General features: G+C 40.4%; 1 protein-coding gene across 1 annotated transcript in view; it reads left to right on the top strand.

The window, feature by feature from the left end:
- Positions 1 to 27,400, top strand: part of APOB (apolipoprotein B) — a 67,617-nt gene extending 40,217 nt beyond the window's left edge. The window contains exons 20-28 of the mRNA XM_050951650.1: positions 64 to 274; positions 1,739 to 1,914; positions 2,083 to 2,270; positions 2,528 to 2,673; positions 12,024 to 12,397; positions 13,565 to 21,148; positions 22,152 to 22,266; positions 23,119 to 23,305; positions 25,592 to 27,400. Of these exons, the coding sequence (XP_050807607.1) occupies positions 64 to 274; positions 1,739 to 1,914; positions 2,083 to 2,270; positions 2,528 to 2,673; positions 12,024 to 12,397; positions 13,565 to 21,148; positions 22,152 to 22,266; positions 23,119 to 23,305; positions 25,592 to 27,394 (10,784 nt within the window). The 3' untranslated portion in view covers positions 27,395 to 27,400. The remainder of the gene's footprint in view (positions 1 to 63; positions 275 to 1,738; positions 1,915 to 2,082; positions 2,271 to 2,527; positions 2,674 to 12,023; positions 12,398 to 13,564; positions 21,149 to 22,151; positions 22,267 to 23,118; positions 23,306 to 25,591) is intronic.
- The last annotated feature ends 227 nt before the right edge of the window (positions 27,401 to 27,627 follow it).

Below are 27,627 nucleotides of genomic sequence, written 5' to 3'. Positions count from 1 at the left end.
ATTTTTTTTCATTCATCTTTCTATAAAAGCCTAAAAAGACATAATTTATGGTGCATTTTTCAGGTGTAAGACAAAGTGAGGCCACGCTGACCTTCAGATACAATAGAGACAAGAAGATTTTGACCAGTGATGTCCAAATTCCAAATTTTGATATTGACTTTGGTACTAACTTCAGAGTCAATGATGAATCCACTCTGGAAAGGAAGGCATATACCTTTATCTTAGACATCAGTAACAAGAAAGTTCCCGAAGTTACTCTTACTGGTCGCATAAGGTAATCCCGACATCCTGTTAGACTTTCCAAATATTTTGAAACTAGGTAACTGAATATTTTATTAACAGTAGGGTTTTCAAGAGTATGTTCTTCTAGATCAGGGGTCGGCAACCTTCGGCACGTGGCCCATCAGAGTAATCTGCTGGTGGGCTGCGAGACATTTTGTTTATGTTGGTTGTCCACAGGCATGGCCCCCTGCAGCTCTCAGTGGACGTGGTTTGCTGTTCCCGACCAATGGGAGCTGAGGGAATTGGTGTGGGCCACAGGAACATGCTGGCTACCACTTCCTGCAACTCCCATTGGCTGGGAATGGCAAACTGCAGCCACTGGGAGCTGTGGGGGGCTGTTCCTGCAGATAGTCAACATAAACAAAATGTCTCACAGACCGCCAGCGGATTACCCTGATGGGCCACATGCTGAAGGTTGCTGACCTCTGTTCTAGACACACAGAGATTGTCCGTCATCTATGTGTACCATGTGACTTCTCTCTCCCTTCACTCAAATCCCTGTTTAAAACACATTTCTGCCATAAAGCCATTCCTCTATAATCCACTACAGATAAATAAAAAGAAAATAAGTACAATCTAGCTTCAGAATGGATTCTTCACACTATATATGACATATATAATTTCGGTTACAAATTCATTGAGGTAATTCTTGTATCTTCTGTTATACTGGTAGAGTGTCAGGTGTGCCATTGGCACTCAATAAATAATAAAAATAAAAACATCAGAGAGATATCTATAAGAATTCCCCTCTTCATGATAAGAATATTTCCAGTAGCATCTATGGAAGAGTTTATAACTAATGGCAGTTTTCCCTTGATCCTAAAATTATCTGCCTCACAGACCCACAGTGAAGTGAATTGTTCACACTCTTTAATACCCTTCATTCTTCAACAGAATTCTCTTATTTTGATGCTGCCCCATGGATGTTCCTCATGCAGAGCTGCCTTTAACACCAGTGGCATTAACAAAGTTCAAGGACCTTGATTCCCTTTCATTTACACCAATGTAAAATCAGGATTAAGTCTACTCAAGCCAGCAAGTTACAAATGTGTACAATGCTTAAGCTAGAGGAAGATCAGACTCAGTAGTAAACTATTGCCCATAGAGGGCCAAATGCTTTAGTGTTTACTCAGTTAGATAAAACTACCATTGATATGAACGGGAGGTTTATCCTGAGTAAGGATTTTAGTATTTGGTCCATATATACCTGGACAGAAAGAGCTCTACAATAGTATTATAATAATTTTCCTACATCAGTGAAGTCCCAAGGAAATCAATGGGATTTCAGAGCACTAATCAGTTCATGGGTCAAGTTCCTAGGTCCAAATAAACCCATTCCTTTCAAGACCTAGAATTCCTTTTTCCAGTTTTAATTATAATTGTTCCTGAAAAAGTGCCAGCCATAATATAGCCAAACTGGTGAACGTTCATGTTTGTTACTATTTTGCTTTCACAGATATGATGGGAAGAAAGATGCAATGCTGGGAGGTGTCATTTCTATCCCTCGCCTACAGACTGAACTCATAACTGAAGCATTGCTTCATCATTCACTGAACAGGGTTTCTCTTCAGATGGACTCATCTGCAACGGTTTATGGGAACTCGATTTCAGAGAGAGTTGCTTTCAGATATGGTATGGGCATTTATCATGATGTAGAAACTTCACCCATTTGTGAAAACCATACATGTAATCTCCTGTTACATCTGTTATCTAGTACATCTCTATGTACCATGAGCCATACAAGAGTAACGTGATTTTGTTAATTTTTATTTCCCCCCCCGCCGAACTCATGATTTTCAGATAATGAGAAGATTGAACTAGAGTGGAATTCAGGCACCAGTACAGCAGTGAAAAAGATGTCCGCCAACTTCCCTGTTGACTTTGCAGACTATCCGAAGGCTTTACAGAAGCATGCCAATGAGCTGCTGGATCGGAAAGTGGCTAATACAGATATGACATTGAGACACATTGTCTCACAATTCATCATGGTAAGTGTGAATACTTATTCTAAAAATATTACAGCTTGATCATGCAACCCTGAGGAGCAGTCCAACACATTTTACTAGAACCACTTGTGTAAGCAATCACTAGAGTGTGTAAGGGTTGCATTATCAGGTCCATCTGCTCCTCTCCAGAAAAGCACTCACTCTTGTGCTTCATGTTAAGCAAATGAGTAGTCCCACTGGCTTAAAGCTAACAGTTATTTCATACTACTCTGGAAAACACATGCACTGTGTCATTGCAGGCAACCCATACCTGGCTGCAGAAGGCATCCAAGGATATTCCTTATGCCCAAACTTTACAAGATAAGCTAAATGGATTGCAGGAACTGAACATTCAGACAATGGGGCTGCCTGTTATCACCATTCCAGAGGAACTCTTCCTGAAAAGGTAAACAGAGAAATGAGAACAGTCACCATAGGGGACTGAAACTGGAAACTTTCTCAGGTATTTCTTACTTAAAATATGATTGGACTTTGTTTTAGACAATAGCACATAATGACCATAACAAAGAATTGTAAGAACCGACATATATAATTAAGTTTACTAAATGGCATACATAATTAATATGTACGGGCCGATCCTTAGCTAGTGACATTTGCCATAACGCCATTGAAGCCAATTTACACCAGCTGAAGATCTGGCCCATCACATATAAATATGTCATGCCCTCCATATCCCTTAGCAGAAAACAAATTGTTTTTCCTTCTGCTTTCTTTCACTGTGGTAACATGAAGCTCATATTAGGCATAAGCATCTTCATTGCTTTCAGTCTGTACATGGACTGAATGTGGGTTAGGAACCAAGTGATCTTTCTCCTACAGTCTTACCAGCTATGCCCATTATTATAATAGTGGCTAATTCTGCTGCCCTACATTTTTGTTAACCATGTCCGATTCAGTGCCTCTGGTTTATCGGCCATTTCTTAAAAATCACAACTTTGTATTTGAGGTTCCATGACTTTCAGATTCTCCTTGGTGCCATTCACTTCCATTCAGCAGCACACATTCTGCCTAGCTAAGCTATTTGTCTTGGATTGTGCACCATACTCACCCATGTGGTATCTGACTGTCATTTAGGACCATATTTTATATAACATTTTCTGATGCCCAAAGGTACTAATACATTTCCAAATCTTATGCTTCAGTAAAACTGTTTTGTCGACAGTCATATGTGCCAATGGACTTTTGTCATAACATATTCCCAGATTTGGACCTTAGCGTCCAAAATATGGGGGTTAGCATGAAAACCTCCAAGCTTAATTACCAGCTTGGACCTGGTAAAGCTGCCACCACCCAAAAAATTAGTGTTTTGGGTCACTCTGGTCCCCCCAAAAACCTTCCCTGGGGACCACAAGACTCAAATTCCTTGAGTCTTACAACAAAGGGGAATAAACCATTTCCCTTCCCCCTCCTCCTTCCAGGTGTTCCCTCCCTGGGTTCCTGGAGAGATACACAGAAGCAAGCTCCGTGAATCTAAACAGAGGGACGCCACCCTCCCCGTTTCCAGTCCTGGAAACACAAGTACTTCCCTCTTCACCCAGAGGGAATGCAAAGTCAGGCTAGTAAATCTAACACACACAGATTTCCCCCTGACTTCTTCCTCCCACCAATTCCTTGGTGAGCTACAGACTCAATTCCCTGGAGTTCCCCACTAAAGAAAAACTCCAACAGGTCTTAAAAGAAAGCTTTATGTAAAAAGAAAGAAAAATACATAAAAATGGTCTCTCTGTATTAAGGTGACAAATACAGGGTCAATTGCTTAAAAGAAATATGAATAAACAGCCTTATTCAAAAGAATACAATTTAACACATTCCAGCAAGTACACACATGTAAATACAAAATAAAAACCCTATAAATCACTATTTTATCTTTTGTACTTACAACTGGGAAACAGAAGATTAGAAAAGCAGGAGATAGAAAAATCCTTCCCATAGCCGAGAGGGACAGACACAAGACAAGAACAAAGGACTCACACACAAACTTCCCTCCACCCAGATTTGAAAAAGTCTTGTTTCCTGATTGGTCCTCTGGTTAGGTGTTTCAGGTTACTCCTTTCCAGGTAAAAGAACATTAATCCTTAGCTATCTGTTTATGACACGCCCCCCAAATTGTAGACAGTGGGGAACCTCACTGGTGGCGATTTCCTCCTAGAACTTTAAAATAAACAGATTAATACAATACATGCACCTTTACATATACCACTAAGTATATAACTAACAGACTTTTACATTTTAAGAACACTTTTTAACTACTGGATTCTGGGAAACTCTCACGGGAGAGAGCATCAGCTACTTTGTTAGAAGCTCCTGAAATGTGCTGAATTTCAAAATCAAAATCTTGGAGAGTTAAACTCCAACGAAGAAGTTTCTTGTTGTTCCCCTTGGCAGTATGAAGCCACTTTAGCGCAGCATGGTCAGTTTGTAGCTGGAACCGCCGTCCCCAAACATATGGGCATAGCTTTTCCAGGGTGTACACAATGGCATAGCATTCCTTTTCACTGACTGACCAGTGACTTTCCCTCTCAGATAGTTTCTTGCTGAGAAACACGACAGGATGGAAGTTGTGATCCGTTGCTTCCTGCATGAGAACTGCTCCTATACCACGCTCAGATGCATCCGTGTTTACTAGGAATGGCTTGTCAAAGTCCGGGGCCCTGAGCACAGGGTCAGATATGAGCGTTGCCTTAAGTTGGGTAAAGGCCTTTTGACACTCATCAGTCCACTTAACTGCATTTGGCTGGGTCTTTTTGGTCAGGTCGGTCAGTGGGGCAGCGATTTGGCTGTAGTGTGGTACAAATCGCCTGTAGTACCCGGCCAAGCCTAAGAAGGATTGGACCTGTTTCTTTGACTTTGGGACAGGCCACTTTTGGATAGCATCCACCTTGGCCTGTAGGGGGTTTATGGTTCCTCGACCCACCTGGAGCCCCAGGTAAGTCACTCTATTTTGGCCTATTTGACACTTTTTGGCCTTAACAGTTAGTCCGGCCTGCCTGATGCGCTCAAAGACCTTTTCCAGGTGTAGTAGGTGTTCGGGTCAGGAGTCAGAAAAAATGGCCACATCATCGAGGTAGGCAACTGCATATTCTCCCAGTCCTGCTAGTAGACCATCTACCAGCCTCTGGAAGGTGGCGGGTGCATTTCGAAGCCCGAAAGGAAGGACATTAAATTCATACACCCCCGCATGGGTGACGAATGCTGACCTTTCCTTGGCAGGTTCATCTAGCGGTACTTGCCAGTACCCCTTGGTTAAGTCTATTGTAGAGATGAACTAGGCACGTCCCAACTTCTCCAATAGCTCATCGGTGCATGGCATTGGATAGTTGTCCGGACGAGTTACCGCATTTAGCTTATGGTAGTCCACGCAAAAGCGTATTTCCCCATCTGGTTTGGGTACCAGAACCACTGGAGATGCCCATGCACTGGTAGATGAGCGGATTATTCCCATCTGTAGCATGTTCTGGATCTCCCGTTCTATAGCAGCTTGGGCATGAGGAGACACCCGGTAGGGTGGGGTTCTAATGGGGTGAGCATTACCTGTGTCAATGGAGTGGTATGCCCTTTCAGTCCGTCCTGGGGTGGCTGAGAACAATGGGGCGAAGCTAGTGCACAGCTCCTTGATTTGTCGCCGCTGCAGACGTTCCAGGGTGGTTGAGAGGTTCACCTCTTCCACGCCACCATCTTTTTTCCCTTCGTAGTAGACACCATCAGGCCACTCAGCATGATCTCCCTGGACTGTAAACTGACAAACCTGTAAGTCTCTGGAATAGAAAGGCTTGAGAGAATTAACATGGTACACTCTAGGCTTTAGTGAGGAATTGGGAAATGCTATGAGGTAGTTCACAGTTCCCAGGCGCTCTTGGACCGTGAATGGCCCTTCCCATGATGCTTCCATCTTATGGGCCTGTTGCGCCTTCAAGACCATAACCTGGTCTCCTACCTTGAAGGAACGTTCTCTGGTATGTCTGTCATACCAGGCCTTTTGCTCTTCCTGAGCATCCTTTAGGTTTTCTCTAGCAAGGGCTAAAGAGTGTCGGAGGGTGCTTTGTAGGTTGCTTACAAAATCTAGAATGTTAGTTCCTGGAGAAGGCGTAAACCCCTCCCATTGCTGCTTCACCAACTGTAATGGCCCCTTAACCTCGTGACCATACACAAGTTCAAATGGTGAAAACCCTAAACTGGGATGTGGTACAGCCCTGTAGGCAAACAGCAACTGCTGCAACACTAGGTCCCAATTATTGGAGTGTTCGTTGACAAATTTACGTATCATGGCCCCCAAAGTTCCATTAAACCTTTCCACCAGGCCACTGGTTTGATGGTGGTACGGGGTGGCAACCAAGTGGTTTACCCCATGAGTTTCCCACAGTTCTTTCATGGTCCCTGCCAGGAAATTAGATCCTGACTCTGTAAGGATGTCGGAGGGCCAACCTACCCTGGCAAAAATGTCTGTTAGGGCCAGGCACACAGTGTTAGTCCTGGTGTTGCCTAGAGCTACTGCTTCCGGCCATCGGGTATCAAAGTCCACGAAAGTCAGTATGTACTGCTTTCCTCTGGGCGTCTTTTTTGGGAAAGGACCCAGAATATCTACAGCTACTCGCTGAAATGGGACCTCAATTATGGGGAGTAGCTGGAGAGGGGCCTTGACCTGGTCTTGGGGTTTTCCCACTCTTTGGCATACCTCACAAGACCGGACATACTTGGCAACATCCTTGCCCATCCCCTCCCAGTGGAAGGACTTCCCCAACCGGTCCTTGGTTCTGTTCACCCCAGCATGGCCACTGGGATGATCATGGGCTAAGCTTAAGAGCTTCCCCCGGTACTTAGTTGGAACCACCAACTATTTTTGCGGCTGCCATTCTTCCCGGTGTCCACCAGAAAGAATCTCCTTGTATAAAAGTCCTTGGTCTATAACAAACTGGGATCGATTAGAAGAGCTGAGAGGCGGTGGGGTGCTCCGTGCCACCGCCCACGCTTTCTGAAGGCTGTCATCTGCTTCCTGCTCAGTCTGGAACTGTTCCCTTGAGGCTGGGGTCACAAGTTCTTCCTCAGACTGTGGACTTGGGCTTGGTCCCTCTGGAAGCGATGTAGGTGATAGGGTTGTTTCCGTTGCTGGTGAACCACTCTCCGCTGGTGCACCTGAGGGCTGAGCCCCTTGGGTATGGCTGTCTGTTGCTTCTGCCAGTTCTGGCTCACTGGCGCCCTCTGACTTTGAGTTTGAAGATGTGGTTGCAATTGCTGGTGCTGGTTACTGTTCCAGTTCCGGGCCTGGGACTGGAGGTGCTGTGGCTGTTTCAGCGGTTGGCATGGAATCCGGGTCCACTACCTCTGTCTGGGTCTCTGGTAACACAGACGGCTGTGGATGGCTCAGGAACAGGAATGAGTCTGGAAGCTTGTCTGGTTTGGCTGCGTGTAACCATTCCCACTCTCTTGGCCCGCTTCACCTGGTTGGCCAAGTCTTCCCCCAGTAGCATGGGGATGGGATAGTTGTCATAAACTGCAAAAGTCCACATTCCTGACCAGCCTTTGTACTGGACAGGCAGTTCAGCTTTAGGAAAGTCTACAGCTTGTGACATGAAGGGGTAAATTGTCACTTGGGCCTTTGGGTTGATGAATTTGGGGTCTACGAAGGATTGGTGGATAGCTGACACTTGTGCCCCCGTGTCTCTCCACGCAGTAACCTTCTTTCCGCCCACTCTCAAATTTTCCCTTCGCTCGAAGGGTATTTGAGAGGCATCAGGGCCTGGGGATCTCTTGGGTGATGGTGGTGTAATGAACTGCACTCGGTTGGCGGTCTTTGGGCAGTTGGCCTTGATATGTCCCAGTTCATTACACTTGAAGCATCTTCCATCTGACTGGTAACTGGGTCGAGGTGAGTTACTGGAGACTGGTGAGGTGGAAGAATAGGGCGTCTGTGGCTTTACTTGGGTTGTATATGGGGTCTTTGGCTGTCCTCGGTTGTAGGGTTTATGGTTGGTGTGCCCTCTGGGGTATTCATTCCCCTTGACAGTAGCTTTCTTGCTTTCTGCCACTTCCATCCATCTGGCTCCAATCTCCCCCACCTCGGTGAGATTTTTGGGTTTTCCATCTTGTATGTACCGTGTTATGTCCTCAGGAACACCATCCAAGAACTGCTCCATTTGTATGAGGAGGTGCAGTTCTTCCAAGGATTTAACATTGTGTCCTGATATCCAGGCCTCATAATTTTTCCCAACGTAGTAGGCGTGTTTGGGAAATGACACATCTGGTTTCCACTTTTGGGTTCTGAAACGCCGACGGGCATGATCCAGGGTTATCCCCATTCTGTATCTGGCCTTGGTTTGAAAAAGTTTATAGTCGTTCATTTGCTCCTTAGGCATTTCAGCCGCCACCTCTGCTAAAGGTCCACTGAGCTGTGGTCTCAGTTCTACCATGTACTGGTCTTCAGAGATGCTGTACCCAAGACAGGCTCTTTCAAAATTTTCCAAGAAGGCCTCGGTGTCATCACCTGCCTTGTAGGTGGGAAATTTCCTGTGCTGTGGAACAAGTACTGGCGAAGGGTTGTTAGGATTGGCTGGAGCATGTTGCTTAGCCTTTTCTAATTCCAGTTCATGTTTTCTCTGTTTTTCCCTCTCTTCACTTTCTTTTTGTTGTTTTTCCATTTCTTTTTGTTGTTTTTCCATGTCTCGGCGGTGGGCCGCCTCTTCTTCTTCTTGTTTCCTTCGGTGGGCCACCTCCTCTTCTTCTAGTTTTCTTTTGTGGGCTGCCTCTTTGGCTGCTTGTTCTCTTTTGTAGGCTGCCAGTTTGATGCTTTCTTCCTTTTCTTTCAGCTCCACCTCTTTTTGTCTTTTTTTCCAGTTGTCGCCTGTGTTCAGCTTCTTTGATTTGTTCTTCGGCCCCCATTTTTGTATTGGAAGGCATGGTTCCTGTTTTCTTGTGTAGGGGTGCCCTCCGGTGTTTATCTTCTGAACTGCAGGTTCTCTGTTGCCTCCTGGGGTCTGCCTAGCAACAGTGCCTTTTTCCCTTTCTTCCTCTAGCTAATCTTTTCAATGCAAAGTAAACCAGAAAAACCACTTTATTTGCATGTGTATTGTGCTGGTAATTGCCTCCTAATGGGAGTGCTATTGTCTGACAAAAGACCTGTTTGTCACAGCTTAATGGTTCCTTGCTTAATATGCAAGCCAAGAACTGCAAGAGAGAGCAGAGAAAAAAAAATTCTCTCTGGTTCCTTTTAAAACCAAACTGTTTCTCTCTGCTTAAAAGCCCTAGCAGAGAAAAAGAAAATAATATTTCTACTGGCTTCTGGATTCTATCTTTCCCACAACGCTGCACACCATGTCATAACATATTCCCAGATTTGGACCTTAGCGTCCAAAATATGGGGGTTAGCATGAAAACCTCCAAGCTTAGTTACCAGCTTGGACCTGGTAAAGCTGTCACCACCCAAAAAATTAGAGTGTTTTGGGGCACTCTGGTCCCCCCAAAAACCTTCCCTGGGGACCACAAGACCCAAATTCCTTGAGTCTCACAACAAAGGGAAATAAATCATTTCCCTTCCCCCTCCTCCTTCCAGGTGTTCCTTCCCTGGGTTCCTGGAGAGATACACAGAAGCAAGCTCCGTGAATCTAAACAGAGGGACGCCACCCTCTCTATTTCCAGTCCTGGAAACACAAGTACTTCCCTCTTCACCCAGAGGGAATGCAAAGTCAGGCTAGTAAATCTAACACACACAGATATCCCCCTGACTTCTTCCTCCCACCAATTCCTTGGTGAGCTACAGACTCAATTCCCTGGAGTTCCCCACTAAAGAAAAACTCCAACAGGTCTTAAAAGAAAGCTTTATGTAAAAAGAAAGAAAAATACATAAAAATGGTCTCTCTGTATTAAGGTGACAAATACAGGGTCAATTGCTTAAAAGAAATATGAATAAACAGCCTTATTCAAAAGAATACAATTTAACACATTCCAGCAAGTACACACATGTAAATACAAAATAAAAACCCTATAAATCACTATTTTATCTTTTGTACTTACAACTGGGAAACAGAAGATTAGAAAAGTAGGAGATAGAAAAATCCTTCCCATAGCCGAGCGGGACAGACACAAGACAAGAACAAAGGACTCACACACAAACTTCCCTCCACTCAGATTTGAAAAAGTCTTGTTTCCTGATTGGTCCTCTGGTAAGGTGTTTCAGGTTACTCCTTTCCAGGTAAAAGAACATTAACCCTTAGCTATCTGTTTATGACAACTTTGTCAATATTTTCTCTAATTTTGGAGTGGTCCTTATTGGCATGTAGAGAGAAACAAACTTAATCAAGTACAGCTGATAGAATAATTCATTACAAATAATGCTGTTGTACTGTTTGCAAATTATTTATGAATCAGTCTTGATTACAGCAAATGTATCTATTATTTGTTAGTATTCACAGAACAGTTTATGCAAATAATTTCAGCCTATGGTGTTGGAAACTGTTCAGTTTAACTATTTGGTATTCATTGTGCTGTGCAGTGGATCATTAAATTACGAGTGTTAATATTCTGGTAGCGCATAAAGATTCCAAACCTGGTTCCTCTAGCCACAGAGCAGACAGTGTCTGTCCCAAACATCGTATAATCGAAAGCCAATTTAGAGAAACAGATAAAGGCAAACAACAACAAAAAGAACTTGCCAAAAATACAGATCTTATAAATTATAGTGCAATTTCTTTTCATTTTTCGCTGTGCATAACAATATCCCCCAGCCCCACCAAACCAGTTTACAGCCGCTAGTTTTTCACAGTCACGTGGTATCATTTCTGTTACCCGATGGGATGACTGGAACTTTTAAAGAAAAATAATACTAGGTACTGAAAGATGAGTAATGAGTAGTGTATAATGATAAACACATTTTCCAGTATGAATTTTTGGATGAATAAATAATGTCTTCTAAAATTAATTAAATGTTGAGATATGCAAATAACCAGCAGCTATAATAGAATATAATAATAATAATTAATAATAATGAAGCCCTTCATGTAACACTCTACAAACATATCACTTTTATTCACAAGAATATGAACAGATCCCTTTTTCTACTATTCCACATAGCATATTGCATAAGTGTGGCAATGATATCAGAAAGGAAGGGCTTCCAATCAAGAGATGCCATTTAGAGCACTTAGAGCATTATTCTGGGAGTTAGGAAACTGGAGTCCATTTTGTAACTCTATTAGAATGTGACCTTGGTCAAAAGACTTTTTCTGTCTGTGCCTCAATTTCCTCATTTATAAAATGCATATTATACCTCTGTCTCTGACACTCATTTCTGTTCATTACTGTTCATAAAGCAGATTAAGATCCTCAAATGGCAGATGCAGAGTATTAATTAGAGTAGAAAATCAGGAGCAAAATAAGAGTCTTGTGTTTAACTTCCTTGGAAAAAATAACTAGAGAAGTAACCAGCATGGTCTAGTCAATTTATTTTGGGGGGAAAGATCTAGTCCCTGCCAGTGACATTTTGTGTGGAGTTGGCCCACTTAATCTCTCAGTCTTCTTGTCTGTAAAATGGGGATAACAACATTTACATACCTAGCTGCATAGAGTTTTCCTTGGTGGATGTATGTGGAGTGCTGAGGACAGACTAGATGATCATAATGGTTCTTTCTTCCCTTAAAATTAATGTATTTATGAATTACCTCATTATCATTATTATTAATAACTACTACTTTGTGTGTTTCATAGAGTTTTAAATAATGATAACAGTGGGTAATTTTTGTGTTACAGTGATGGACGGATCAAATATATTTGGAACAAGGACAATGTTATAATTAACATCCCATTGCCGTTTGGCGGAAGATCATCGCATGATATAAGCCTGCCAAAGACTGTAAAAACACCTCCATTGGTAATGAAATCAATTGGAATAAATATGCCGTCTCAGGAGTATCAACTTCCACTATTTACTGTTCCAGAGTCCTACCAACTTCGTGTGCCTTTACTGGGCACTTTAGAGATCTCCACAAACGTATACAGCAATTATTACAACTGGTCTGCATCTTATACAGTGGCTAATACCACAAAGAATGTTTCTAGTCTGAAAACTAGTTACCTGATGAAAGCTGATTCTGTTTTCGACCTACTTTCATACAGTGTGCAAGGTAAGAATTTTTGTTAATAGTGTTACACTTTTAAATCTACTTTTAAAATGTCTCTATTTTTATATGTACCATGAAAAGAAGATTCATTTGCAAACTGTTTATTTTAAAAAATGGTTGTGTAAACTCAAATCTTTTCTTCTTTTTAAAATATGTAATATGAACTTTATTTAATTAGATGATAAAAATAAATCCAGATAGTTTTAATAAAAAATTCAGATCCAAATTTTCCAAGGGGCCCCAACCCAGCCTCTGAAGCCCTGATCCTGAAAACACTTAAGCACATGACTAGTCCCATTAAGCTCAATAGGAATCTTAAGTGCTTGCAGAATCAGGTCCTATATTAGTATTTGCAATTATCTGTGCTTGCAATTCAGGTAGTTTTTTGCACAGAAATCAGTGTTTGTGACCTAACAGTTTGCCATGCAAATATGCAGGTGCAGTTGTATTGCTATTATTATCGTTTGCTATTTATATAGCACCATAGTGTGTGTGTATGTGTGCCTATACATATATATACAAAACCATATATGTAGGTAAACAAAGACCTTGCCCTGAGGAAATCCCAGCCTAAGGATCTGATCTTGAAAGGATCTAGGTGTCATAAATTCCTTTTGAATTAACTCAAACTCCTATTGAGAGGTCAATGGGTGCTCTAGACAGTTAGCTACTCTAAGGATTAGATCATGAAACTGGGATTTTCAAAGGGAGCTGGGCACCTAAATCTAAATTTCAATGGGATTTACCTGCCTAACAGCTTTAGACTTTTTTTGAAAATCCTAGCATGATGCACAATAAAAATGAAGACGATGAAAGAGATGTGTCATGAACACTGTAATCTGGATGATTTGTTTGGCACATAGTTTGTTCATTTCAAGTTTAAACAATGGTATGGCCTATTTCATCTGATAGATTTATATGTATTATCACAATAAGAGTTAATTTAAAGGCTGTTTTTGAAAATTTAGCTGCAGACAGCAAATATCCAATATTATAGAAATGTTTAGTATTTACTTTACCAAAACAGTGTTGGCTTTTTGAACAAAATAATATGCAATTCTGAAAGTTTAATGGTATCATAAATAGTATATTATTTTGTCTTGGAAATGTAAGATATTTATTATACCTTTTATATCTTTTGTTTTCCCCCTTCCCTATCTCCTATTCCAGGTTCTGGAGAAGCATGTTATGATCAGAATACATTCGACTGCACATATGAAAGTTCCCTACATCACAGACTCCTAGATTCAAATTTTAAATATATCAGGACAAACAAATATGAACCTACTCTCACTGTAAAACAGACCATTTCACTGACAGCATCTAGCACTCTGGGCACTCAGCTCTCCTTTTCTACAGATATGGATTTCAGCCAGAAAAATAATTTGAATATCAACAAAGTACAAATGGAAGGGGAGTTGAGAGTTGCTTCAGCCTTTGCTAAAGGAATTTACACTCTCTCAAGCACCTATAACAAAAACAGCCACGACTTAACTGGGAAATCCAATCTGACATTTGACTCATCTTACCTTCACGCTACCAACCAGATAACTGGCAAGCGAACTGATGATGTACTGTCAGTCACTTCAGTCTCTAATATTCAGAGTGGTATCATAACAAACACAGCTTCACTGAAGTATGAAAAGAGCCGACTGAATGTGAAGTCAGAAACAAATGGAAGATACCAAAATCTCGCGGGTCTCAACAAGTTTGAATTAATTTTGGCAAAGCAAATGGCTGCAGTTCACTCTGAATACCAAGCAACTTATGAAGAAAACCGGTATTACACCGTCCTTTCAGGTTCCCTTAATTCCCAGGGTCTTGAACTAAATTGTGATGTTGCTGTGAATGGTCAACGAAACCGAGCAGCACATAAGTCTACATTAAGGATTAACCAGGATGGTTTGGCCAGCAGCGCAACCACAAACCTGCAGTTTAATCCACTAATGTTGCAGAAAGAAATGAATGCTAGAATTGATGCTTCTGGAGGCACCTTGGCAGTTACTGCTAAGGGGCGCTATGGTAAACACAATGCACAATTCAGCGTAGATGGAAGAATGGCCCTAACGGAAATAGCACTAGGAAGCGTATATCAGAGCACAATTCTGGGCATGGACAGCAAAAATGTCTTAAACTTTAGAGTTAATAGAGAAGGACTCAAGTTTTCAAATAGCTTGATAGGATCATACAAGGAAATGAATCTTGAGCACGTGAATGAGCTGAACATTCCTGGCTTATCCTTAACATTTACTTCAAAATTAGACAATACCATCAGCTCTGACAAGTCCCACAAGCATTATTTTGAGCTACAGCTGCAGCCCTATTCACTCACAGCTAAATTGAACAATGACTTAAAATACAGTGAAACTGATGTAACCAACAAAGCACAGTTACGACTGGAGCCACTGAAGCTGACACTGACTGGTAATGTGAGAGGAGCCTACAGAACAGATGAAGTGAAGCATACATACGCCATCACTTATGCTGATCTGGCTGCAAATTTTAAAACAGACACAGCTGCAAAACTTCAAGGCACAGCACTCATCCACAAAATTAACCTGGATGTTGCAGGGCTTGCTTCCTCAATTACTATCAATACAAACTATGATGCAAAATCCCTGCATTTCACCAATGTAGTACGTTCTGCTATGGCCCCATTTACTGTCACTGCTGATGTACACACCACTGGTGATGGGAGACTATTTGCTATGGGGGAACATACTGGACAACTGTACAGCAAATTCCTGTTTAAAGCAGAGCCCCTAGCTTTAACGTTCTCCCATGATTACAAAGGATCTACCAGTCACAGCCTAACTACTGGAAAAAAATACACTACATTACTTGATAACAAAATCCATATGCTTTTCACTCCGTCAGAGCAGTCAAGTGCCTGGAAATTGAAGAGTCAAGTGAACAATAATGTATACACGCAGGACCTCAGTGCTTACAATGATGCAGAAAAAACTGGTGTGGAACTTAGCGGACAAGCTTTAGCAGACCTCACTATAATGGACTCACCAATTCAAGTACCATTAATGTCTGAACCAATTAATTTAATTGATGTTCTAGGTCTGAGAGATGCCATGGAACAGCCTCAAGAATTCAGCATCTCTGGTTCTGTGAAATATGATAAGAACAAGGATGAGCATGTTATCAACCTGCCATTCCTAGAATACCTGCCTGCTTACTTTGAACAAATCAGGGGTGTGATTCTATCCACACTGCAGTCTATACAAAGGTACTTTAAAAGCATAAATATAGATCAATATATGAGGAAGTACAGGACAACTATGGATAAGCTCCCACGGCAGGTGAATGACTACATGAACAAATTAGATTTCAAAAGCAAGGTTAACAGCATGAAAGAGAAATTGGTTGCTTTCACAAAGGACTATAGAATAACAACGGATGACATCCAAAGTGCACTGGAAAATGCCAGAATCAGTTTGCAGGAAGCACTGTCTCAGCTGCAGATTTACCTGATACAACTTGAGCAACATATCAGAGATAATTATGATCAGTATGACATTAGAATAGTTATTGAAAAACTGATTGACCAAATAGTTGAAAAAATGAAAGTTCTGGATCAACAGTATAAAATCAGTGCAACGATGATTAACACTATTCAAGACTTACAGTCCATTATTGCTCAGTATGACCCAAGCAAAATAGAAAGCAGTGCCAAAGCCTGGATTCAAAATATGGATGCTGAATACAAAATCTTAGCTCAGGTACAAGGAAAACTAGAAGAGCTCAAGAGTCAGATTCACAATATTGATGCCAAACATATTGCAGAAAATTTGAAACAACAGGTACAGGCTGTTGACATTAAAAAGCTTCTAGAAAAAATCAGGAGTTCATTACCAGTTCAAAAAATGAATGAAATTATTGAACAAATTAAAGATATTCTTTTCAATTTGATGGAGGATTATGAAGTTGCTGAGAAGATCAGTGCTTTCCGAGGCAAAATGCATGACATGATCATGAAGTATGAGATTGACAAGCAGGCTCAGTTTCTAATGGACAGGATGATACAATTGTCTGACCAATATAAAGTGAAAGAAATTGTCCAAAAGCTAACCATTTCCCTGAAAAAAATTGACATAAGATCATTCTTTGATAAAATTGTTAGTGTTATTGATGATGCTGTCAAGCAAGTGCAAGCATTTGATTATCAAAAATTGATGGATGAAGTCAACAAATTCCTTGACATGGTTATAAAACAGCTAAAGAATTTTGATTATAACCAGTTTGTAGATCAAACAAACAACAAAATCCGGGAAATTACCCAGAAAATCAATGATGAAATCAGAACTCTAGAACTCTCACAGAAAGCAGAAGCATTAAAACAGTATATGAAGGATGTCAATGCTGCAGTTTCAAAATTCATGGAACAATTAAAAGACACCAAGCTTACAGCAGTCATTGATTGGTTCAGGGACCTCCTAAGCTCAACAGTATTTGCTGATCTGAAAGTCAAGCTAAATGAAAACCTGGAAGATCTACGAGACAGGATTTATCAAATGGACATTCCAAAAGAATGCCAGAGATATCTTCAGAAGGCAAGCCAGTTCTACAATACCATTGTCACATATATTTCTGACCAATGGGACATTGCTTCTAAGAAGATTGCTCTTTTAGCTGAGCAGTATGATGTAAAAAAATGGGCGGAAAAAGTGAATGTGTTTGTTGAAACAGGTTTCAATGTTCCTGAAATCAGAACTGGCCTAGTGAACATACCTGCCTTTCAAGTCAGTCTCCGAGCTCTCCGGGAAGCGACTTTTCAAACACCAGATTTCGTAGTTCCATTAACTGACCTTCATATCCCTTCTTATCAAATCCACATAAAAAAACTTAAAGACATACAAATTCCAGTCAGGTTTACTACCCCAGAATTTACTATTCTAAATACCTATAAGGTTCCTTCTTATACAATTGACCTGAATGAAATCAAACTCAAGATAGTGAAAACAATAGACCAAATGATGTCCAGTGAATTTCAATTGCCAGTACCTGACATGTATTTTAGAGAACTAAAGATGAAAGATATGCTTTTTTCTGACATTTCTTTCCCAGAAATTCATATACCTGAGCCACAAATACCTGAATTCTTGATCCCTAAACTAAATCTAAATGAGTTCCAGATTCCTAACATTCAGATACCAGAGTACCACCTGCCACGTATTCCACACACAGTCACTGTCCCTACATTCGGCAAACTGTCTGGTGCTTTCAGAATAGCTTCTCCAGTCTTCACACTGTCCACTTTTGCTGGCATTCAGAACACTACAGCTTCTGTAAACAGCCCAGAATTTGTAGCCACTGTTTCAGCTCAAGCAACATCCAGATTAGATTTCCTTGCTTTCACTGTGAACGCGGACGCACGCCTCTCAGCCCCTGAGATGCAGCAACTGATCCTTAAAGAAACCATGAAAGTCACCCATACACTCCTTAAAGTTGATCACAACAGTGAAGTGATATTTTTGGGGACTTCTGTACAGGGGAAAGCTGAAACTACTACAAGCTTACGTACTACAAAGAATTTGATGGAAGTACACAACAACTTACTAGTCAAGCTAGAGAGGAAAATTTTGATGCAGAGCAGGACAACATATTCTCACAGACTGAACATCCCACAAGCTGACCTCTCCAGCCAGGCTGATCTGATGAATGACATGCTAACAGAGTTAGAAGCAGGACACATATCATTTTCTTCCAATGGTAAAGGAAACTGGAAATGGGCTTCTCCTGATTTCTCCGATGAAGGCACCCATGACTCCCGTGTCACTTTTAAGATGGAGGGGCCCATTATTGCATTTACTGCTGAAAACAGGATAAACGATAAATACTTGAAAGTCAACCAGAATGTGAATTATGAATGTGGTCTCCTAAACTATGCAACACTTCAGCTTCAGTCTGAAGTTGAGTCGCAACATGTGGGTCGTAGCACTTTAAGTGTACAAGGCACAGGGCAGCTTGCAACAATGAAAGTCGAAATAAAAGGAAATCATGTGGCTAAGCTCAATGGGAGAGTTGCTGGAACCATAAATAATAATGTTGCCTTTTTGGTGAAGCCCTTTGAAGTTAGCATATCGACAAACAATGATGGGAATGTTAAAGTTAGTTTTCCATTGAAGCTGACTGGCAAAATTGAATTTCTGAATAACTATGGTTTGGTGCTAAGTTCCTCTGCTCAGCAAGTCCATTGGCAAGCTAGTGGCAGGTTCAATCAGTACAAATATTCCCACAGCATGTCTGCTGGGAACACTGAAGACAAGATTGAAGCTCATGTGGAAATGAATGGTGAAGCCAACCTGGACTTCCTAAACATTCCTCTATCAATTCCTGAATTTCACATTCCTTATGTTGGAATCAAAACTTCTCAGATGATGAAAGGGTATTCACTGTGGGAACAGACAGGCCTGAAGGATTTATTGAAGACTACAAAGCAATCCTTTGATTTAAATCTGAATGCCCAATATAAGAAGAACAAAGACATGCACTCACTCCCACTTCCCTTAAAAGCAGTGCATGAAGCAATTAATCAGTACATCATCTTCTTCAACAGACATTTTGAGAAAGGAAGGGACAATGCATTAGATTTTCTCACCAGTTCATACAACAAAGCCAAGATACAGTTTGACAAATATAAAGTAGAAACTTCATTCAACAAACTACCACGGACTTTCAGGATTCCTGGATATACCATTCCCATTGTGAACATTGAGGTGTCTCCCTTTACAGCAGAGCTGCCAGCATTTGGTTATGTGATCCCCAAAGAAATAAGCACAACAGGCTTCACCATTCCACTTATTGGGTTTTCAGTGCCGTCTTACACATTAGTACTACCGTCGCTGGAGATGCCGGTCCTTCATGTTCCCAAAGATCTGCGCACACTTAAGCTTCCTAAATTCACAGTGCACAGCTCTTCAAACCATATCTTGATTCCTGCTTTGGGAAACATTACCTATGACTTTTCATTTAAATCCAGTGTGATTACCTTGAATACAAATGTTGGGCTTTTCAACCAGTCTGATATTGTTGCTCGCTTCAGTTCCTCATCTTCTTCTGTCATTGATGCACTGCAGTTTAATTTAGATGCCACAACAAGCCTGACAAGGAAAAGAGGTTTGAAACTGGCCACAGCATTGTCCCTGAGTAATAATAAATTTGTGGAAGGAAAGCATGACAGCACTGTTAGTCTCACAAAGAGGAATATGGAAGCTTCAGTGACAACAAATGCAAAGATCAACATTCCAGTTTTTAAAATGAATTTCAAGCAAGAGCTTACAGGAAACACTAAGTCCAAGCCTACTGTTTCCTCAGCCATTAATTTAAATTATGATTTTGATACTCTTAGATATGGTGCCAGTGCTAAAGGTGCAGTTGATCACAAACTTACTCTGGAAAGTCTTACATCTTACATTTCTGTAGAGACAGCAACAAAAGGAAACATCAATGGAATGTTATACACCTTAAATCCATTTTCTGGGATGCTAATGCATGAGGCAAATACCTACCTGAACTCTAATGGAGCTCGCTCCTCAGTCAAGCTGGAGGCTAACTCTAAAGCAGATGGAATCTGGAATGTGGAAATGACAGAAAAAGTTGCTGTTGAAGCATCTACACATCGAGTTTATGCAGTCTGGGAGCACAATGGGGAAAACTATGCACAATGTACCCCTCTTCTGAGAACTAAAGGGACTCAGAGCTGCAGAGTAACCTTAGAACTGGTTCCTTGGAGTATGTCAGCTTCTCTTCAGCTACAAGCTACTCAACCAAATTCCTTCCTGGACATAGCTTCAGTTAATCAGGAAGTTTTAATGAACATCAACACTGAAAACCAGAAACTTGGCTGGAAGGGTGAAGGCCAAATTCAGTCATTATCTCTCAGTCATGATATGCAGTTAGCAAATGAAAAATCAAAGGCACAATTTGACATTTCTGGGTCTTTGGAAGGACATGTCAATTTCCTCAGGAACATTGTGTTTCCAGTTTATGAAAAGAGTTTATGGGATATCTTGAAACTGGACCTCACTACCAGTGCTGACACAAAGCAGTATTTAAATACTTCTGCATCCATAGTTTATACAAAAAGTGAAGATGGTTACTTTTTACCTATATATGTGAACAGACTGGCTGACGGCTTCACAATCAGTGTTCCTGAGATGCATCTAGAATCTCCAGATCCAGTTCTCACAACTCCAGAATTTCAAGTTCCTTTCACAACCCTGCAAGTTCCATCATATACCATTGACTTGCGCAATATAAAAGTTCCACACAAGCTAAGCATAATGCCTTTTGACATCAATTTACCCTCTCTGCCAAGAATGAGATTCCCCAAAGTAGATGTAGGAAACAAGTACATTACACTGGAAGAATATAAAATTCCATACTTTGAGGTGACAGTACCTCAGTACCAAATAACTCTATCTCAGTTCACACTTCCAAAAAGCATTTCTCTTGGTAATATGTATGTGGATCTGAGTGAAGTGGCTAGTAAGATTGCAGACTTTGACTTGCCAACAATTACAATTCCTGAGCAGAAAATAGAGATCCCACCTCTCAAAATATCCTTGCCTGCTGGAATTTATTTCCCTGCATTCGGTTCTTTGACTGGATCTTTCAGAGTTGCTTCACCATTGTATAATGTCACCTGGAAAACAGGCGTAAAAAACAACAAGGACTCTTTTACATATTCCATTGATTCTACCTCCAGTTCAACACTACAATTCCTGGAATATGACCTGGAAGGTAAGATGAACTTTAGAATTTCATACTCCAAAATTTGGGTTGAAAATGTTAACATTATTTTTTCTCAACAATTATTTTGTGTTTGAAGTGCAGTTGTACTGTGAAAGAGGAATGTAAAAGAGGATCCCTTTTCCTCCTCTGTGTTCATTTTAGTGACAAAATAACTTTATTTCTTCTCACTCCTGTTAGCCCTGCATAGCCAGTATAGCTAAAAGAAAGAGAGAGTTTCTATTTCTTCTTGCATATCATCAACCCGTTTATTTTTAGTAAGTATCAATTAAAGGCTCAATCTTTTACTCTTGTAAAAATCAACCAAAAGCTCAGAGGGTTGCACAGATTAACTAAGGGAATAATTTCTTCTGTAGCAATTTTTTCATTGACTTGAATGGGATCTGGATTAGTTAGGCTCTATCACGGGTGGTAATACAGAATCCAGCTTGACTGATCTCAGGATCAGTTTGTAAGGCTGTCAGTTAAAAAAATATCCATCTTTTTGCTTGGAAACTGAGAACATCTGATTTAAAAATTATTGAAACACACACTCAGAATACCACAAAAACATTTTTAGAGCCACTTTTATGAGCACCACCAAACTTTAAAGTTATAGTAAAAACAAGAGGTAAATGTAAAATGACATGCTGTAGAAGAGAAAGCTCCATTTATATTCTGCATCAAGGGCAAAAAGCAAAGCAAAAGGGCCTTTTATATCCAAATGACAATAAAAGACATGAAGAAGGAACTGTAAAATTCCCAATTTTTATTTCCCTATTTTCCCTACTTTTCTAGCTACAGGACATTTCTTGCATTTTAAAATGTCTGGGACAAAACAGATATATGCATGCCCTTTTGTATTTTGCAGTTGTGGGCATCTAACTTCTTACCACACAGTGGTGTGTGACTATGGACCCACAGTGATGTATCCAGCTGAAATACAGGATACCATGTGATCTGTTTTCTGCAGTGATTCCAGAAATTCACACAATGCAAAATCTTTCTTTTGCAGCTGTATCAACCATCAGAAATGAAGGTGATGTGTCTGTGGAAAAGATAACAGCCAGCTTTTCACATCGTGACATGAGTGTGGACTATAAGGAACATCTAACTATGCAAGGATTTAGGTAAAGAGTTGCTTAGGTGACATGGTTCATAATAGACAAAATGACAAGAAACAGACTATGGCTTAGAAACCTAACTCCTACAAAGTGCTTCGTGGTAATTATAAAGAATAAATGTGCTCCCTTTGCTCCCGGGACTACCCCTCACCACTCCACTCCCAATAGATAACTGGGAAGCTGGAAAGCACTCTTCTCAAATACAACTGTTCTGAAGAGCCTGCCATTTCACATAACTGGTGAGATGTAACTAAGGTTTTCATATAATCGAAGATCCTGATTTTCAACACAGCCTCCACCAAGGCTCTCTTTCTGCAAAAACATGTCATTGGAAGCCTAATTTTCACCTGCAATTATTTATGCTCAGATTTACAGTGACTTGGATGTCCAACTACCTGATTTCATCTGCAGATCAGGGGCTTAGTAACAGTGACTGCAAGCAACAATAACTGTGGGCACAACATTTCTGTCTACACTTATTTGTGCCTGCAGTACACAGATGGAAAAAGAAGGAGGCTCGTTTGTAAAAATCTAACTGTAAGAATCAGCTAACAACATTCAGGGCCTATTTTGAAGTCCTAATTCAACCAAAACTCCTAACCAACCTCAGTATGGAGTTTTGCCTGAGAAAATAGTATAGTATATTACCCTGCATTTGCATATGTGTTAGTCAGAGTCCCAAGATAAAATGTGGATAGTAAAACTCTTAGTTTTCTTTTGCTTGCTTTGGCTTTCTTTATACTTTTATTAATCACGAGAGATACTGTAAGAAATCATACTGTAATATGTATTTCTTTAGGAGCTGCCCTGTAGCTTAACATTCATTTGTTTCTTAAACTCTGTTCTTGGTTATATCAGAGTCTTGGCTCACACTGCATTACTAAAGATCACCAGCCCAACCTTTACTGATGTTCAGATGCGTTATTGGGGAGATAGGCACAGGATCTCCTCATCGGTATCTTCACCTTCTGCGGGCACCCTGGGCTTTCGTGTTGAGATGGACACAGATATTCTCCGGGGGAAAATTTACTACCAAACTCAACAGGTAGGCAAAGCTTGAAATGAAGCAAAAAGACACCATGAGGCTTGGATTTTTACCTTTTAAAGTGACTGTAATGCTTACTAAACGGGCTAGAGTGACAGTTTTGAAAACTAACTTCTGTCCAAGGAAAGCATATTAATCCTGCAATGTGAGCTTCTTTTACGCCATCCAATCTCATCAATATGACTTAATCCCAGTCTGGAAGTAATATCTCTGTAAACACTTTTAGAGGTAAGAAAATAGTTCAAGCTCCCTACCTATTTAGTCTTGGCAGAGCTTTGAGACCAAAAATATGCATCTATTAGGAAGTGAACAAAGTGCATCAAACTAATTGCATATAAACCACTGTACAGCCATCAGATTACAGTAGAAGCCCTATTTTATGAACTAATTGAGGACTGAGCAATTACAGTAGGTATGGTGCAAAAGTTGCTCTATGATGCACTGCACTACTTTCTCTTTGTCCTTCAAATCACTGCAAAGCAATTTAAATGCATTGAAGGCACGGGAATGTGAAGGGATGTTGATTTGTTCTTCATGACATCTCTTGTTATGTATCAGAGCAATAGCCGGGTGAGACTGTATCCACAAAAACAACAAGGAGTCCAGTGGCACCGTAAAGCCTAACAGATTTGTTTGAGCATAAGCTTTCGTGGGAAAAAAAAAAACACCTCTGGCACCTTAAAGACTAAGAGATTTATTTGGGCATAAGCTTTTGTGGGTGAAAAATTCCACTTCTTCAGTTTTTCACCCACAAAAGCTTGTGTCCAAATAAATCTCTTAGTCTTTAAGGTGCCACCGGGCTCCTCATTATCTCTTGTTATGTGATTTTTCTTCTGTTGGGGAAAATGGGTTGTATAACTGGTCATATGTAAGATAAGTGTTCATAAAAATTGACGTTCTACTGTACTTGTACTTACTGTAGAAATGGCCCAAACTAGAACCAGCAACCTTGAAGTGATGGTAATGAGATACTGAGCCTAAGTTCTAGGTCCCTGTCAAGGGTTTTGTGTGGAATCATTAACACATCTCAGGTATATTGTGAGGCACAGAGCTAAAAGCCACTTATTGGGTTTGGCAACAAAAAATTCCATTCCTGAGAATCTACCACAATAACTTCAGAATTAAAAGACTTAATATTCCAAGATAGTGATACGTTAATTTAGATATCACATAAAATTAAGAATTTAAATTGTGTAACATTGAAATCAGGGAAATGTATTTACTTTCTTAGGGTCTGATTTAACAACCCTTAATCATACTGAGTATCACAGAATCATAGAATATTAGGGTTGGAAGAGACCTCAGGCAGTCATCTAGTCCAATCCCTTGCTCAAAGCAGGACCAACACCAACTAAATCATCCCAGCCACAGCTTTCCCAAAATGGACCTTAAAAATCTCTAAGGATGGAGGTTCCACCACCTCCGTAGGTAACCCATTCCAGTGCTTCACCACCCTCCTAGTGAAATACTGTTTCCTAATATCCAACCTACACCTCCCACACTGCAACTTGAGACCATTGCTCCTTGTTCTGTCATCTGCCACCACTGAGAACAGCCTAGCTCCATCTTCTTTGGAACCCCACTTCAGGTAGTTGAAAGCAGCTATAAAATCCTCCCTCACTCTTCTCTTCTGCAGATTAAATAACCCCAGTTCCCTCAGCCTCTCCTCATAAGTTATGTGCCCCAGCCTCCTAATCATTTTCATTGCCCTTGTTGGACTCTCTTCAATTTGTCCTCATCCTTTCTGTAGTGGGGGGACCAAAACTAGAGTAACATTTATGCTAGTAGTCTTGTTGATTTAAAGCATTGGAGGATTGCATACTTCTAATGCTTTTGTATTAAGATAGTGGATCTCTTTCAATTCATCATATAAAATACTTAAATAGAATCTTAACAATAGTATGACGAGAGCTTAGTGAATGAGCAGAACTGATACCTTTCCAAGTAATTCTTGCATCTTGCTTTGATACAATTAACAGGTAATACAAAGGAATCAGAAAGATGTTATAAAAAATAACGAGACCAAATTCTGCCCTAATTTACTTTCTTATTCCACTATTTTTAGGAGTAAGGACAGAATTTAATCCAATACAGCAATTAAAAATATGCAGACACATGATAGACAAAACCAAGTTTATATTAAAATTGAATGCAAGAGAAGAAAATGCCAATCTAAAATCCCTCTATAATTTAGGGTCATGTTTTTAGAACAGAAGTAGCATGTAATCTTATTTGAATTGTTTGAATCGGAATCTGTTTGTTCACTTATCCTTTTTGGATTTTCAGTCTGCCTCTCAGAAAGAAATTGACTTATTAAAAAGTGAGATATCATTCAAGAAGCCTGAGCTGATTCAGATCAAAACTAACTGGAACGATGCTGCTGCTACAGACATGCTGAGTGGTCTAAAAGAAAAGATACCTACAATGACGGAGGCGCTCTATGACAGTATTAACAAGTACCACCGCGAGCATACAGGGATGGAAATCAGTGCAGCCACCCTAAAGCTGAAGAACATCATGCAAAACAAGGCTGACAAAGCATACCATTTAGCCACAAGAAAAATAGCTGAAATGGATCTTGACCTCCGCACAGCTGCCTACGATGCCACTGGGAAATACCAAGAGATGACAGCCAAAGCTAAACAGTTATATCAAGCAGGCCAGATTGACTACCAGCAAATAAGAACAAAGATTTTTGATGCTACAATGGATGTAATAAGGGAATACCACAAGAGGGTAAAGCACCTGATTGACTCAACCATCGAATTCCTGAAGATCACAAAATTCCGGGTCCCTGGACTGGCTGAGAAGTATACTGGTGAAGAACTCTATGTAATGGCTACAGAGGAGGCAGCAAAAGCTACTGATCTATGCATTTCAAAAATGCAGGAGTATTTTGACATTTTGATTGCATTTGTCAATGAGATGGAAGTTAAAGTTCCTGCTTCTGACAGAATTCTCAAAGGCAGTGAAGTGCTTGATCAAATTAAAGAAATGCTAAAACATTTGCAGAACAAAGCCAGACAGATATTTGCTACTCTTCATGAGGCTGACTTTGCAGAAAAGCTTAGGCAACTGAAACAATTAGTGCAGCAAGTTTTCCAAAATGTAGAAGAAATTATTAGAAACTTACAATCGAAAAATTTTGAAGAGATTAAAGTTCAAGCACAACAGATGTACAGTGATGCTGTCAACTCAGACTATGCAGAAAAATTGAGATCCTCAACAGAGAATATTAAAACACACCTTTCTCAGTTAAAAGACTTTAGCCAAAAGACATTTCAAGAGATTTCAGAGAAATTACATCAGATTCTTCTATATGTAAAAGCACTGCGGGAGGAATATTTTGATCCAAGTTTAGTTGGGTGGTCAGTCAAATACTATGAAGTAGAAGACAAGGTGCTAGATTGGTTAAAGAGCCTATTAGATGCTCTAGTGGACTGGCATGCCAAATACATTGGAGATACTGCTGACTTGGTTTCACGTCTGACTGATCAAGTACGAGAATTTGTGGAAAACCATGGCCAGAGGTATTATGATCTAGTTACTGATGCTGATGGAAAAGGAAGACAGAAAGCCATTGAGCTCTCTTCTGCTGCGCAGGAAAAGATCCGATATTGGTCTGAAACTGCCAAAAAGAGTTCTGCTGAATATAACAAACTAGTCAAAGTGAAAATACAGGATGGCTATAACCAACTCAGCCAAGCCTATGAAAGGCTAATCAGTGCAACACAAAAATTAATTGATCTGACTATAGAAAAGTACTCTACATTCCTCCAGTACATCATGGAGTTGCTCCATCATCTTGAGAAAATGACAGCTGATAGCATAAGGCCATACATAGCTGTTCGTCAAGGAGAGCTTAGAATAGATGTGCCTACACCATTTGACTGGCAATCAATGCCCCTATTATATGAGGAGGCACTCAGAAAAAAATTGGAAATAACACGCCTGTTGATTCAGAAGGGCATGGACCAAGACTCCAAGACATGGATAGAATTGCAAACATTTATTGACCAGCAGCTTGCTGATGAGCAACTGAATATTCAGCAGATTATTGAAAATATACAGCAGCGCATAAGAACCTGAATGGACATGTAGAAGAGCTAAAATCACAAATTTGTATCACACTGTATTTAAAAGATGACAGCAATCAACATATTGGAACTTCGTGAAGATACTGTCTGAGTTTGTACTTGTAAATGAAACTGAATAATCTACAGCGGGTTATTTTAATGTGCTTCAAAAGCCAATAAATGAATTCTTTATTACACTGTTGTGTTATTCATTATAACCAGTTTTACTTGGGTCATGAGCCTGAT

Source organism: Gopherus flavomarginatus, chromosome 4, assembly GCF_025201925.1.
Source record: "Gopherus flavomarginatus isolate rGopFla2 chromosome 4, rGopFla2.mat.asm, whole genome shotgun sequence".
In the NCBI taxonomy this organism is placed as follows: Eukaryota; Metazoa; Chordata; order Testudines; family Testudinidae; genus Gopherus; species Gopherus flavomarginatus.
This window is presented reverse-complemented; position numbering and strand designations above follow the sequence as displayed.